At 45.8% G+C, this 12,314-nt stretch overlaps 1 protein-coding gene across 1 annotated transcript in view; it reads right to left on the reverse strand.

The window, feature by feature from the left end:
* Positions 1-240: 240 nt before the first annotated feature.
* Positions 241-12,314, reverse strand: part of LOC309558212 (tryptase gamma-like) — a gene marked incomplete at its 3' end in the record, with an annotated part of 126,125 nt that continues 114,051 nt past the window's right edge. Inside the window, 1 exon segment of the mRNA XM_082261234.1 lies at positions 241-552. Coding sequence (XP_082117360.1) covers positions 241-552 — 312 coding nt within the window.

Genomic DNA, 12,314 nt, shown 5'->3' on the forward strand with positions numbered 1-12,314 from the left:
CCAAAAAATGTATTTATTTTTCATATGTTGGCAATAGAAGACAGTATGGCTTATTTGGTAAAGGAGTAGAACGTTTGTGAAGGGATTTTTTATTTTATTTAGCCCATACTGTTTACTCAATACATCCAGTCATCTGTGAGCTCAAACACATTTTTATCTTTCCGTCTATGTGATTTGGTATTCTATACAAAAATAATTTCCTCTATGCCTGTCTAGGTCAGCAGAGATGGCTGTTTTAGGTTATATTAGTGTCAGCAGAATAGTTGGGAGCAGGATCAGCCAGCGATAGTGTAAAAGGCTGGATGTTAGTACAGGAGCATTGGTGTACCCTGTGTTGAAGAGACTTCCTCCACAAGTCCTCGTTGGTGTAGGAATGTATGACACATCATTGAATTTAACATTCAGGTACTTGCTGATCCAGGCTTGGTAGGCGGTCACCTGTGTGTACACCCCAGGGAAGTTGGGTTTTGCACATCCTTTTCCCCAGCTCACAACTCCAACCTGGTACCATACGCCCTGGACCTTACACACCAGAGGTCCTCCTGAGTCACCCTGTAAGACATAAATAATCATCAGCTGCACCTATGTCTATCTGTTTGTCTTTTCCATGATTGTATAATCACACAAACTAGTTGAGTACTTAGTTAATGGGTATGGAATTGGCACTACACAAGAACTTTAGACAACCAAGTCAGTTTTTATTTCCTTAAAGGAAATTTATTGCCAAGTAAAAAAAAAAATATGTAAAAAATCTAGACCTGCGAAGAAAGAGGAGTTACACTGACCCACCCTGCAATCCATTCTTCTGATTGCAGTGCGATGGCTTTTTCACATCTATCTATATACTTACAGGGGTGTCCCATGATTGGTTATTTGCTCATTCTGTGGTTCCTCTAACCAACTTCTACATCTCTACGGGGCACAGTAGCGATGATCAGCAGAACCACAGTGCATGGCGGGGGTACAGGGGTTGAATCCAAAGATTTTTCAGGCAGATGTAACTTCTGAACAGAGCAGAGATCTAAGAAATAGATGGTAAAGGTCTTGTTTTTTTTCCATTTTTGTACTTAGTGATAGTGTCAAAGGAATGGAGTGTTGAGGGGGAAACAGGGTGTGTGAGAGTGGTATGTAAATGGGGGATGGCACATTGAGGGATTCTAACACTATTTTTCATATTGTCAAACAAGGATATTCTGTAGATGAAGTAATACACAACAATAAAGAAAAACAACAATAGATCTTGTACTATTATCGAAGGGTACACCAGTTTGTCTACGGTTCCCATACTGCCTCAATACGCTGTTTTTTACCAGTTAAGAGATAAGGACTTTTCGTATGAGTGGTTCAGCTGGTATTAACCTCCCTGGCGGTATGATTATGTCTGGAATTACATACCAAAAGCGGTACAATTCTTTTCATGGAAATTTGGCGTTATGTATTATAGGCCTATAATTCTTAGTAATTACTGACTTAAACCTGACCAAAACAAGACTCTAGTAGACATCCCAGATGTGATAAATTTGAAACACAAACGCATGAATTATAATCGAATCAATAATATTATTTTATTATTTAATATATAATATATATAATAAAATTATATTATTGATTAGATTATAATTCATGCATTATATATTATATATAGATATGTGTGTGTGTGTGTGTGTATATATATATATATAATATATAACGCATGAATTATAATTGAATCAATAATATAATTTTATATATATATATATATATATATATATATATATATATATATATATATATATATATATATATATGCATATATATATATATATATATATGTATATATATATATATATATATATATATATATATATATATATACATATATATATATATATATATATGCATATGCATATATATATATATATATATATATATATATATATATATATATATATATATATGCATCCATATATATATATATATATATATATAATATAATATAAAGTGTGTTTTGTGCAACGTTTTTTTTTTTTTTTTTTTTTAATTTCCCTCCCTAGTTCCGCTCCCATGCAGCATTGCTGCTGCAGGGAACGGAACTAGGAAGTGATCGTACCGACGGAGGGACGGAGGAGCGGCGGGACTCTCGGCTGGCGGTCGCAGCAATGAGAGATCATCGCTGGATCGCCAGGATAAGGTAAGAGAAGCTCCGCTGCGCTCTCTGCAATCCACCCCGAGCGTGACTCGGGGTTATCGCTCCTGCAATGAAAATTCAACCCCGAGTCACGCTCGGGATTACCGCTAAGGCGGTTAATGATAACTAGAGTTGAGCGGACACCTGGATGTCCGTGTTCGGCGGGTTCGGCCGAACTTGAAAAAAAAGTCAGTGTCCGTGTCCCGGACTTTTTCCGAACTTTACCCGGACACCGAACCCCATTGAAGTCAATGGGGACCCAAACTTTCAGGCACTAAAATGGCTCTAAAACACCAATGGCTAGAGTGCTGCAAATGGCAGCAAAATGTAGTTAAGAGCATGGCAAGTGCTCTTAAAAAAAAATTCCCCTTTAAATTTGTAATTTTTAAATAGCAGATTAGAACAGCAATCTGTAGTAAAATATAGCTGAACGCTGCACACAACAGACTGATAAAAATATATTTTTTTTCTCCCTCCTCCTCCTCCTCAGTGGGCTCAAGTGAGGGCAAAAAGATCGTTCACTGCACCACCCCCCACACAGCAAAATCGATGTAGACTGTCCCTGCCTAATCTCTCCAGCCTGTCCCTAAAATGCTCAAATAACTTTCCCTGCCTACACTCCGACCTGTGCCTGCATTCTTTTCGGGCACAATTTTTCACTGTCTGTCCCTAATCAGCAGCCAGCACGTATGATGTGTGCTCTCTTCCTAAACTACAGCACAATGACGCACCGCCCTGGGTCTTTCGAACTTATAAAGACATGGGTCACATGCTTCAGATGGCAAATCACAGCTACTAATACATTAGTAGGCATGGCTGTGATGGCACACACCAGTTAAACGCTTGTTGATTGGCTGTTGAAAGCCCGCCATTAAAAGCGCGCCATTACATACAAAACAGGAAATACAATTACCGAACACGGATTTTAAACCCAAACATACAGTAAAGTTTTCGGGTCCGTGTTCGGGTAACAAAAATCCAATTATTCGGTACGAACCCGAATAATACAGTCCGTGTTCGCTCAACACTAATGATAAGACTTTAGATTTATTAGGGACCTAATCTGCTCTCCAATGTTTGGCTATCACTGTTCTGGCAGCTATTAATAAATGGGTAGTCTGGTGGGGGTAAATAATCAATTTTTAAGTTCAGAATGGCCAGTGCAGGATTTGGCTAAAGAAGGACACCTGTGATATCAGAGAGTAATTTAAATATTTTCCTCCAGAAACTGAAAAGGTTTTACAGGACCAAATTATATGATAGAGGGTGCCTGTTTGTCCTGCAACCTCTTCAGCAGAGAGTGGAATTGTTTGGAGAAAATAAGCCAGTTATTAGGGAGTAACATACCATCTGGAGATTCATTTTTGTGACATTACCCAGTGACTGACACAGTGGGATGACGAATATATTGATTGAAAATAAAGTTAGCAAGCTGCGCTATAAAAAGAAGTGACTAAAATATCACCCAAAGAGGTGAAAATAAATATGTAAATATGAGTGTCCAAAATAATAAATTATAAAGTGAGAAATCAGTCTCTCAATTGATCCAGAAGTTCCCAAGAGCCGTGAATGAAGAGTATCAATATCCACCAATATGTGCAGTGACCACCACCCATAGTATGTACTGCTTACCAGAACTAAATATGTATAAGCCAAAGATGTCAATCATAGACCACTATGGATGCTCCAGGGGCAGCTCTCCACTATTCCTCCCAGGCTCAGACAGTATACCAGCATATAGGATTAGTGACATCCACCATCAGACCATATTGGCCTGTTGGCGAAAGAAGAGCTTCAAGATTGTATCTGCACAAAAGTAGACGTTTAGGCGATCAAGGATAATGCATTAAAGACCAACACCACAATCACGATGCAGGGATGATGACTTCTGTAGGAAGGTCTTTCAAAGATTTCCTTCACATCTCCTCATGACTTTTTTTGGCTTTATTTGAGATTGCCGCCTGTGTTGTGCAGACTGTCTGCACAAGGCCGGGACAAGGGGGGGGGCGGGGTCAGGAGGGCCAGCTGCCCTGGGCACTGTGGTTTCATGCGAGGTGGGGGGCACCATAAGAAGATTGGGGGAGATATGATTTGTGTTGAAAGATGGAATTTGGAGGGTGGCATAGGGTAAAAATTGTTCTAGGAGGGGAAATTTGTGGAGGTGTGCTAGGAGTGGTGATTTGGGGGGGGGGGGGGTTATGTTGGGAGGGGGGAAGAAGATTTGTGCTAGAAGGAGGGATTTAGGAGGTTTGTGCTGGAAAAGGTGAAATGGTAGAAAGGGGGAAAAAGATTTGTGATAGTAAGGGACATTTTTTGGTGGGGGGATTAGTGCTAGTAGGGATGATTAGGTAGTGTTTGTGCTAGGAGAGGACATTTTTGTGGGGGAGGGGGGATTTATGCTACAATGGGGGATTGGGGAGGGGAATGTGTGCTGGGAGGGGAGATTTAGAGGGGGGGGGGGGGATTTGTGCTCAGAGGGGAAATTTGTGCTAGGAGAGGGAATTCTTTTTGGGGGTGGGGGGGGGATTTGTGCTGGGAGCATATAGGGAAATAATGGATTTGAACTGGGAGTATATGAGGGCAAAGATTTGAGCTGGGGGAAGGGGAATTTATGCTAAGGAAGTAAGCATGCAGATTATTGCTCAATTTTTAGTAGAAGGAAGGGGATGTTTGCGGAGATATATATAATTCTCATACATTTTGGGGGGGGGGTGCAATTTGGCATGTTTGTCATGGGCTATAGAAGACCTTATCACTGCACTGATCATACCCATACATATATAGTATGCAAGTGTAATGAATGATTCCCATAATGTTTGTAATATGTGTGTAATAGTTTACTTGTTGCTTCCTTGTTCCATGTTGGCAAATGTAAACCCCTAACATTTGATCCTATATAGCTCCAGAACATTTGACCATTAAAGTTAATAGGCTAAGAATAATCGAGCAGCAGGGGAAACACCATGTGGGTGACATCTGCACTGTGTCCAACCCGTGCTGGGACAAGGTCATCTAGAGCCCGGGCAAACATTTCAAATTAGATTGCCCCCCCCCAAGATTTGTGAGCATCGTGTGTCAGGGAAAATCCCCCCCCCCCAGAAAAAAAAAAAACAAAAAAATCTGCATGCTTACCCTCTAAGGCAGGGGTGGGGAACTTGCGGCCCTCGAAGCCATCTGGTCCGGCCCCCGTGTAGCTGAGCCTGAGTCTCTCAGCTGATCTGTCAGAATGGAGCCGATGCTTCCAGTATAGTTCCGGCTCCTTTCTGACAGTCTGAGTGATATCAAATGAACTTCGCCTGTGACTAATACAGGAAACATTGTCTCTTCCTCCAGCGCAGCGCCTCTACACTTCTCCTAGCCAGCATTTCCTGCCAGCAGCACACATAGTAGTACCAGCTAGAACCAGCAGTAACCACAGCAGTACCAGCCAGCAGTACCTACAGCACAGTACAAGCCAGCAGTACCAGCCTGAGCCAGCAGTACCCACAGTAGCACCAGCCAGCTGTACCCACCAGCACTTCCAGCCAGCTATACCCACCAGCAGTACCAACCAGCAGTACCCACCAGCAGTACCTACTAGCAGTACCCATCAACAGTTCTTTTCAAAACTTACCACCACAAAGAGTCGACTGCGCTCCAGACTGACCGACGCAAACCTGGAAAACCAGTTGCGAGTAACAACATCATCAATACCAGCTAACATCACACACCTCACCAAAGAGAAGCAGTTGCAGCCATCACATTAGGGGTGAGTGAATTAAATGTTTGACTGATTTTATAAATACCCAAATGGCCCTTGGCAGAAAAAAGGTTCCCCACCCCTGCTCTAAGGGGACTCAGAGAGATATGCTCTCTCATTGCTGATTACCCGCTAAAATTCTCTCTCTCCCCATATGCTCCCAGCACAAATTCCCCCCTCCCCCATATAACCCCCCCCCCTCACCAAGCACAAATCCTCTACCCCTCAAATTTCCCCTCCAAGCACAAACCCTCTACCCTCCATCCTCCACTCCATTGCCCCCCCCCCATTCCAGCACAAATTGTCCCCCCCCCCCCCAATCCCCCATCCTGGCACAATTCCAACCCGCAAATTTTCCCTCCTAGCCCAAGTGCCCCCTAATCATCCTCACTAGCATAACCCCCCCCCCCCCAAAAAAAAACCTCCTCTACCATATTACTTTTTTTAGCACAAGCCCCCCAAATCCTGCCTACTAGCACAAATCCTCTTTCCCTATAATCCTTCCATATACAAATCCTCCCAAATCACCACTCCTAGCACACCTCCTTAAATTTGCCCTCCTGGAATAATTCTTACCCCCTTCTGCCCCTCAAACTCTCCCTCTTAACACAAATCCCCTCCCCCCAATCTCCTTGTGGTGCCTCTCATCTCATACGATACCACAGTGCCCAGGGCAGCCACTGCTCCTGCCCACCCCTTGCCCCGGCCCTGTGTGCAGCCTACAGAGAATTTAGTGCAAATGGCCGTCCCACACATGTGAGAAATCACCACGAATGTCAGATCATGGGTAGTTCTAGCCCTAGACTTCCTCTGTAAATATAAAGTGGTAGCATGTAAAGGCTTTTAACCACTTGAAGACCAGGCTTTTTTCTGACATTTCTTGCTTACAAGATAAAATCAGTATTTTTGATAGAAAATGAATTAGAAACTCCAAACATTTTTTTTTTTTAGCAGAGACCCTATAGAATAAAATAACAGACACACTGTATTTGTGCAGCAGTCTTTAAAACACATTTTTTTTTTTAAATACACTTTAATGAATTTGAAAAACAAAACAGTAAAGTAAGCCCATTTTTTGTATAGAAAAATGATGTTAGGCTGAGTAAATTGATACCTAACATGTCATACTTTAAAATTGCGCACACTCATGAAATGGCGACACACTACTATACTTCAAAGTTTTTTTTACAAACAAGGTTGCTCTTTATTGAAAAAAACAGGAGTAAATAACAGTATACAACATAGGTGTAGCCAGTGTACAGCATCACACAACAGGGGGGAAATAGGTGCACTGGAACAGAAGCATAATCACATAGGGGGAATACAGCATAATCACAAACAAGGAGTATACAGGAAAGAAAAGTATAGCCCACAGATAATACAATCAGCGCAGTCAAACATTAATATGCAGATCAGGAAAAAATTCGAACCCTCCAACCAGGGTTGCCAAATTTTCTCATACTTTTGGGGGCAATTCCTATTCCTATTCCTATTGATGTAGGTGAGTTTATACATCCGGAGAGCCCCGTTGACCAGAGAGGGGGAAACCCAGCGAAGGACAATTTCCTTCTTAGCATAGTATAGCAGCAGAGAAATCAACAAACGAGAATACTTAGAGCGCCTGACCTTATCAGCAATGCCCAAGAGGGCCAGCTCCGGGGTGCGCGTGACTGAGAGATGGAGATGGGGGTGCAGGATGTCAAACACCGCCGCCCAGAACTCCGCCACCCGTGGGCATGTCCAAAACATGTGGAAGTACGCACCCTCTGCAGTAAGACGCTTAGGGCACTCTGCCGACCTCGCAGGGTACATTCAGTGCAGTCTCTGTGGAGTAAAATAAACCCTATGGAGGAACTTAGTTTGAATAATTTTGTCCCTAGAAGCATTACCAGTCTGGAGCCATTCCCCAAGCAGTCCTCCCATTCCACCCTACCCAAGTCAGGTATGTCCGAAGACCACCTCTGCCAAAGACGCTCCAATGCAGGGGAGTCTGTAGCCAACAGGGTAGCCTAAAGGGCAGAGAGAGGTTTAGGAAGTTCAGCCTGTGCCAGCACATCCTCCAGACGGTCAGTCTGCAGGACAGGGGTGACCGGGAACTGAGCATTAACCGTATGGTGCAACTGTAGATAACGGAAACCTATCCAGCGGGGTAAGGTAAATGACCCTCTCAAGTCTGGGAGCGTACAAAGCGTGCCGAAGGGCATAATGTCTGTCAGGCGCTGGATGCCGCAACGGGCCCACACCTGCAGATCAGGAAGCATCCGCAGGTGAGGGAATGATGGGTTGCCCCAGAGGGGTTGGTAGGGAGACCAGGTGTTAGGCTGGAGAAACCGTGCCCTGGCCACCTTCCAAATCGGCAGAGTGGTTTTAGTGGGAAGAGGAAGGGACGGATACACACCCGCGCCCCGGTGGGCCAGGTTGCCAAGACCGGCCAAGGAGCCCAGGCAAGCCGCCTCCAGGCATGTCGCCACGTTCGACTGAGACCCTGCGAACCACCAGTGAATGGTGACCAACACAGCCGCCCAAAAATAACATTTAAAGTGTGGAAGGGCAAAGCCTCCCGAGGCAATCGGGAGTTGCAAGGTAGAGCGCGCCAAACGGGGGTGCGAACCAGTCCACAGAAATACACGAATGCAGCTGTCCAGGTCTCGGAAGAAGGCGGCGGGAATCCACAGAAATTTAGACAAAAAAAAAATTTTGATAATATTTATGCGGCCCAAAAGATTGAGAGGCAAGGCAGCCTAACCAGCGCAATGCACCCGCAACTGTTCTAGAATAGGGAGGACATTATTATCAAGGTACGCCCCCGGATCTTTGGTAATCCTAACACCTAAATATTTAAAATCATCAACCCACAGTAGAGGGGAGGGGGCTGCAAGGGTCCTGGAGTCTGGATCCAGAGGAAACAGGACAGATTTACTCCAATTAATCCGTATCCCCGAGAACCCACCATAAGAATCAAAAATTGCCAGGGCCACCCGTAGGGAGGAGGACGCGTCAGCCAGATACAAAAGAGTGTCATCGGCATACAGGGACACCTTTTCCTTGAGGGGACCAATCCGCCAGCCGCGCACCACCTTCGAGGAATGGAGCAAGGTAGCCAGGGGCTCCAACTCCAGGGCAAAGAGTCCCGGCGAGAGGGGGCACCCCTGCCTCATCCCCCTACCCAACGGGAATGCCTCAGAGGTGGCACCGTTGGTGCAAACCCAGGCCAACGGGTGCCGGTAGAGCAGGCGCAACCATCCCAAAAAACTAGGACCAAACCAAAAGCGATGCAACACACTCCAGAGATAAGGCCACTCGACCGAGTCGAAGGCCTTTTCTGGATCGAGAGAGGCCACCACCCGCTGACCTGGGTTGAGATGCGAAGCAGAGAGGTTAAGGAGGAGGCGACGGAGGTTAATGTCCGCCCCTTTCCCTGGCATAAAACCTGTCTGATCCACATGTACAAGATCCTCAATAACCGAGGCCAAGCGAAGAGTCAGAACCTTGGCTAAGAGCTTAGCATCGGCGTCAGTGTTAATTTTGGCAGCAAATTTCAATTTAGTTTTAGTCTTAGTCTTAGGACTAAAATGGCATTTTAGTTTTAGTCCTATTTTAGTCTTCTGCAAGTGTTTTAGTTTTAGTCGTATTTAGTCGACTAAAACTCCAGTATATTTTAGTCGACTAAAACGCCCTACATTTTAGTCGACTAAAACTCATTTTAGTCATCTATAATCAAATGGGTGTAGTTCAATTGTAATTTGTAATGCATTATTTAAGCATTTCTCTACAATTTCCAAACTCATTATATACTACTGCTGGTCCTGGAGTGAAAAATCGAATATGTTATTATTTATGCTTTGAGCATGCACCAGTATTAATTTTTGGCAGCAAATTTCGATTTAGTTTTAGTTATAGTCTTTTGACTAAAATGCCATTTTAGTTTTAGTCGTATTTTAGTCTTAAGACTAAAATGCCATTTTAGTTTTAGTCGTATTTTAGTCATCTGAATTGTGTTAGTCGACGAAAACGTTTTAGTCGGTTTTAGTCGACGAAATTAACACTGATCGGCGTTCAGTAGAGAGATCGGGCCATACGAGGCACAGTCCTCTGGATCCTTGCCAGGCTTGAGTATGATCACAATGAGGGCTTCAGAGAACGAGTCCGGCAAGGCATCCAGGTCCGCAAACCTGCCCATCAACTCCACCCATGCGGGTCGCTAGCTGTTCCTGAAAACAGGAGAAAAACTTACTGCATCCGGGCCAAGGCGGCCTGAATCTCCTCTAGCGTGATAGGGGCATCCAACCTGTCCCCAGCGTCTGCATCCAGCTTAGGGAGCGAAATGCCATCTAGAAATCGTTCCAAGTCCTCTTCACTATAAGTCACCCTGGAAGTATTAATGTCAGCTAAGTCAGTCAGGAGGGCACCAGACAGCGAGCGGACCCGACCAATGTGTGTGACGGCGGTCTGTTCCCTCGACAGCCAGGCAACCCACAGTAGAGGGGAGGGGGCTGCAAGGCGCCCATTCTTATCTCCATATTAAAAAATATGCTTGCCTGTCGAGAGGAGAGACTTCTGAGTTGCAGAAGTTCTACACACAGAAAGGTCACGAAGCGCGCACTGGAAGGTCACATAGCGGTCAGTGTCAGGAGAGGTCACATAGGACTCCTCCACAGAGCGGAGGGCCGCCTCCAGTTGTTCCAGAGACTGCACAGAACTCCTGCGGGCCACGGCAATACGAGTTATGTCTACTCAGACCTTAGACCTCAGGCCTCATAACCAGGCCTTAAAGGCATCCCATAAGACAAGGGGGTCAGGGTGTTCCTCATTACCCAGCCAAAACTGAGTCAATTCAGCCGGCAACGCAGCCAAAATGGAGGGTTCCATGATCCAGTATCTGGACAGCCTCCAGCCCCCCCACGACCTCTCATCAGTTAATCGCATGGAGAGCAATAATGGGGCATGGTCAGAAATACCCCTAGGTAAAATGATGGCAGATGCGACCATTCTCAGCGCCTCCATGGAGACCAAGTCTATACGAGAGAAGGTCCGATGAGAGGTTGAGTGGCAGGTGTATTCCCTGTCAGACGGGTGTAAGCACCGCCAGATGTCCACCAAGGAAAACATGGACATCCAGTGGGCCAAGGCGTCAGTCCAGGTAGAAGGAGGGTGGAGGCGGTCCAGATCCGGAGTAGGTGACAGATTAAAGTCCCCCAGCAGTAGTACATTAGCCACATCATAGGAAATAACGAGCTGCATAAGGGTGTAGACAAATGCCTGGTCAACAGGGGGAGGTAAATACAAACCCACAAGAATAAAGGGTACAGAATATATGGTAGCATGTAACAGCACATAGCGCCCCCCCGGGTCGGTCCGGACCTCCAGCAGGTGGAAGGGTAACGACCTGTGGACAAGGATACTGACCCCCCCCTGGCATAGTTAGAATATGTGGCATGGTAATGAGCGCCCACCCAAGCCCGTTTAAGGCCCAGAATACGAGAGCCCAGCAAGTGAGTTTCCTGCAGCACACAGATGTGGGGGCAAATCTACGCAGGAAGGTAAAAACCAACGAGCGCTTAACCGCATAATTCATGCCCAGCACATTCCAGGAGATCACGTCAACCTTAGCCATGGAGAGACAAGAGACTCACCGCCAGTGGGGCGGGCGCCAACCACCACTCCACCAGCGCCAGAGGGGGCAGGCCAGCCACATACCACCAGGTCCCCACCACAGAGCAGAGCGCCAGGCCAAGGCCACACAAGAGCACACGTAAAGAGCAACAACAGTAAAAAACAGTAAAAATGCAAAAAGAACAAAAAAGACAAAAAACAAAAATACCCATCAGTACCAAAGACCAGCAACGGCTGGGTCCCCCACCCCGCCTGACCCCATCCAAGAGGTAGGCATGGATAACCCAACCCCAACAACAGTCAAGTCAGGTAGGTGGCGTGCAACCAAGGGCCAACAGACACCAGGGTAGAGTAGCAAAAAGAGGCACATCAGGTACCAGTTCAGTGCAGCCGAGAGCAGAAGACAAATAGGATCCAGAGGCTTGAAAAAAAGGTAGGTCGCAGCTGTCCAGCATCCCAACAGGTACAGCATAGGGGACAAAAGTCTACCGAGTCCGGATGACCACAGGCCCCAATGAGCCCAGGAGCAGTCCTACGATCAAGGGGCACCAGTGGGAAGACCAATTCAGGCTGTCAGGATCAGGGTACGTAACCCCGAGGGGGATATGGGAAGGGCTGCAGCAGGCGGGGATGGCAATTCACAAGCAGAGCTTCAAGGCATGATTGCAGGGCCCAGAGGCAGGCAAAGAAGGAAAACTCACCCTCTGGGGGGTAGTTGCTCCAGCCAGTCTGAGGCTTCTTTTGGATCCAGGAAGAATCGGGTGGTCTCCCCATCAACCACTCTCAGCTTGGCAT

Source organism: Pelophylax lessonae (assembly GCF_965119305.1).
Source record: "Pelophylax lessonae genome assembly, chromosome: 6".
NCBI classification, from domain to species: Eukaryota; Metazoa; Chordata; class Amphibia; order Anura; family Ranidae; genus Pelophylax; species Pelophylax lessonae.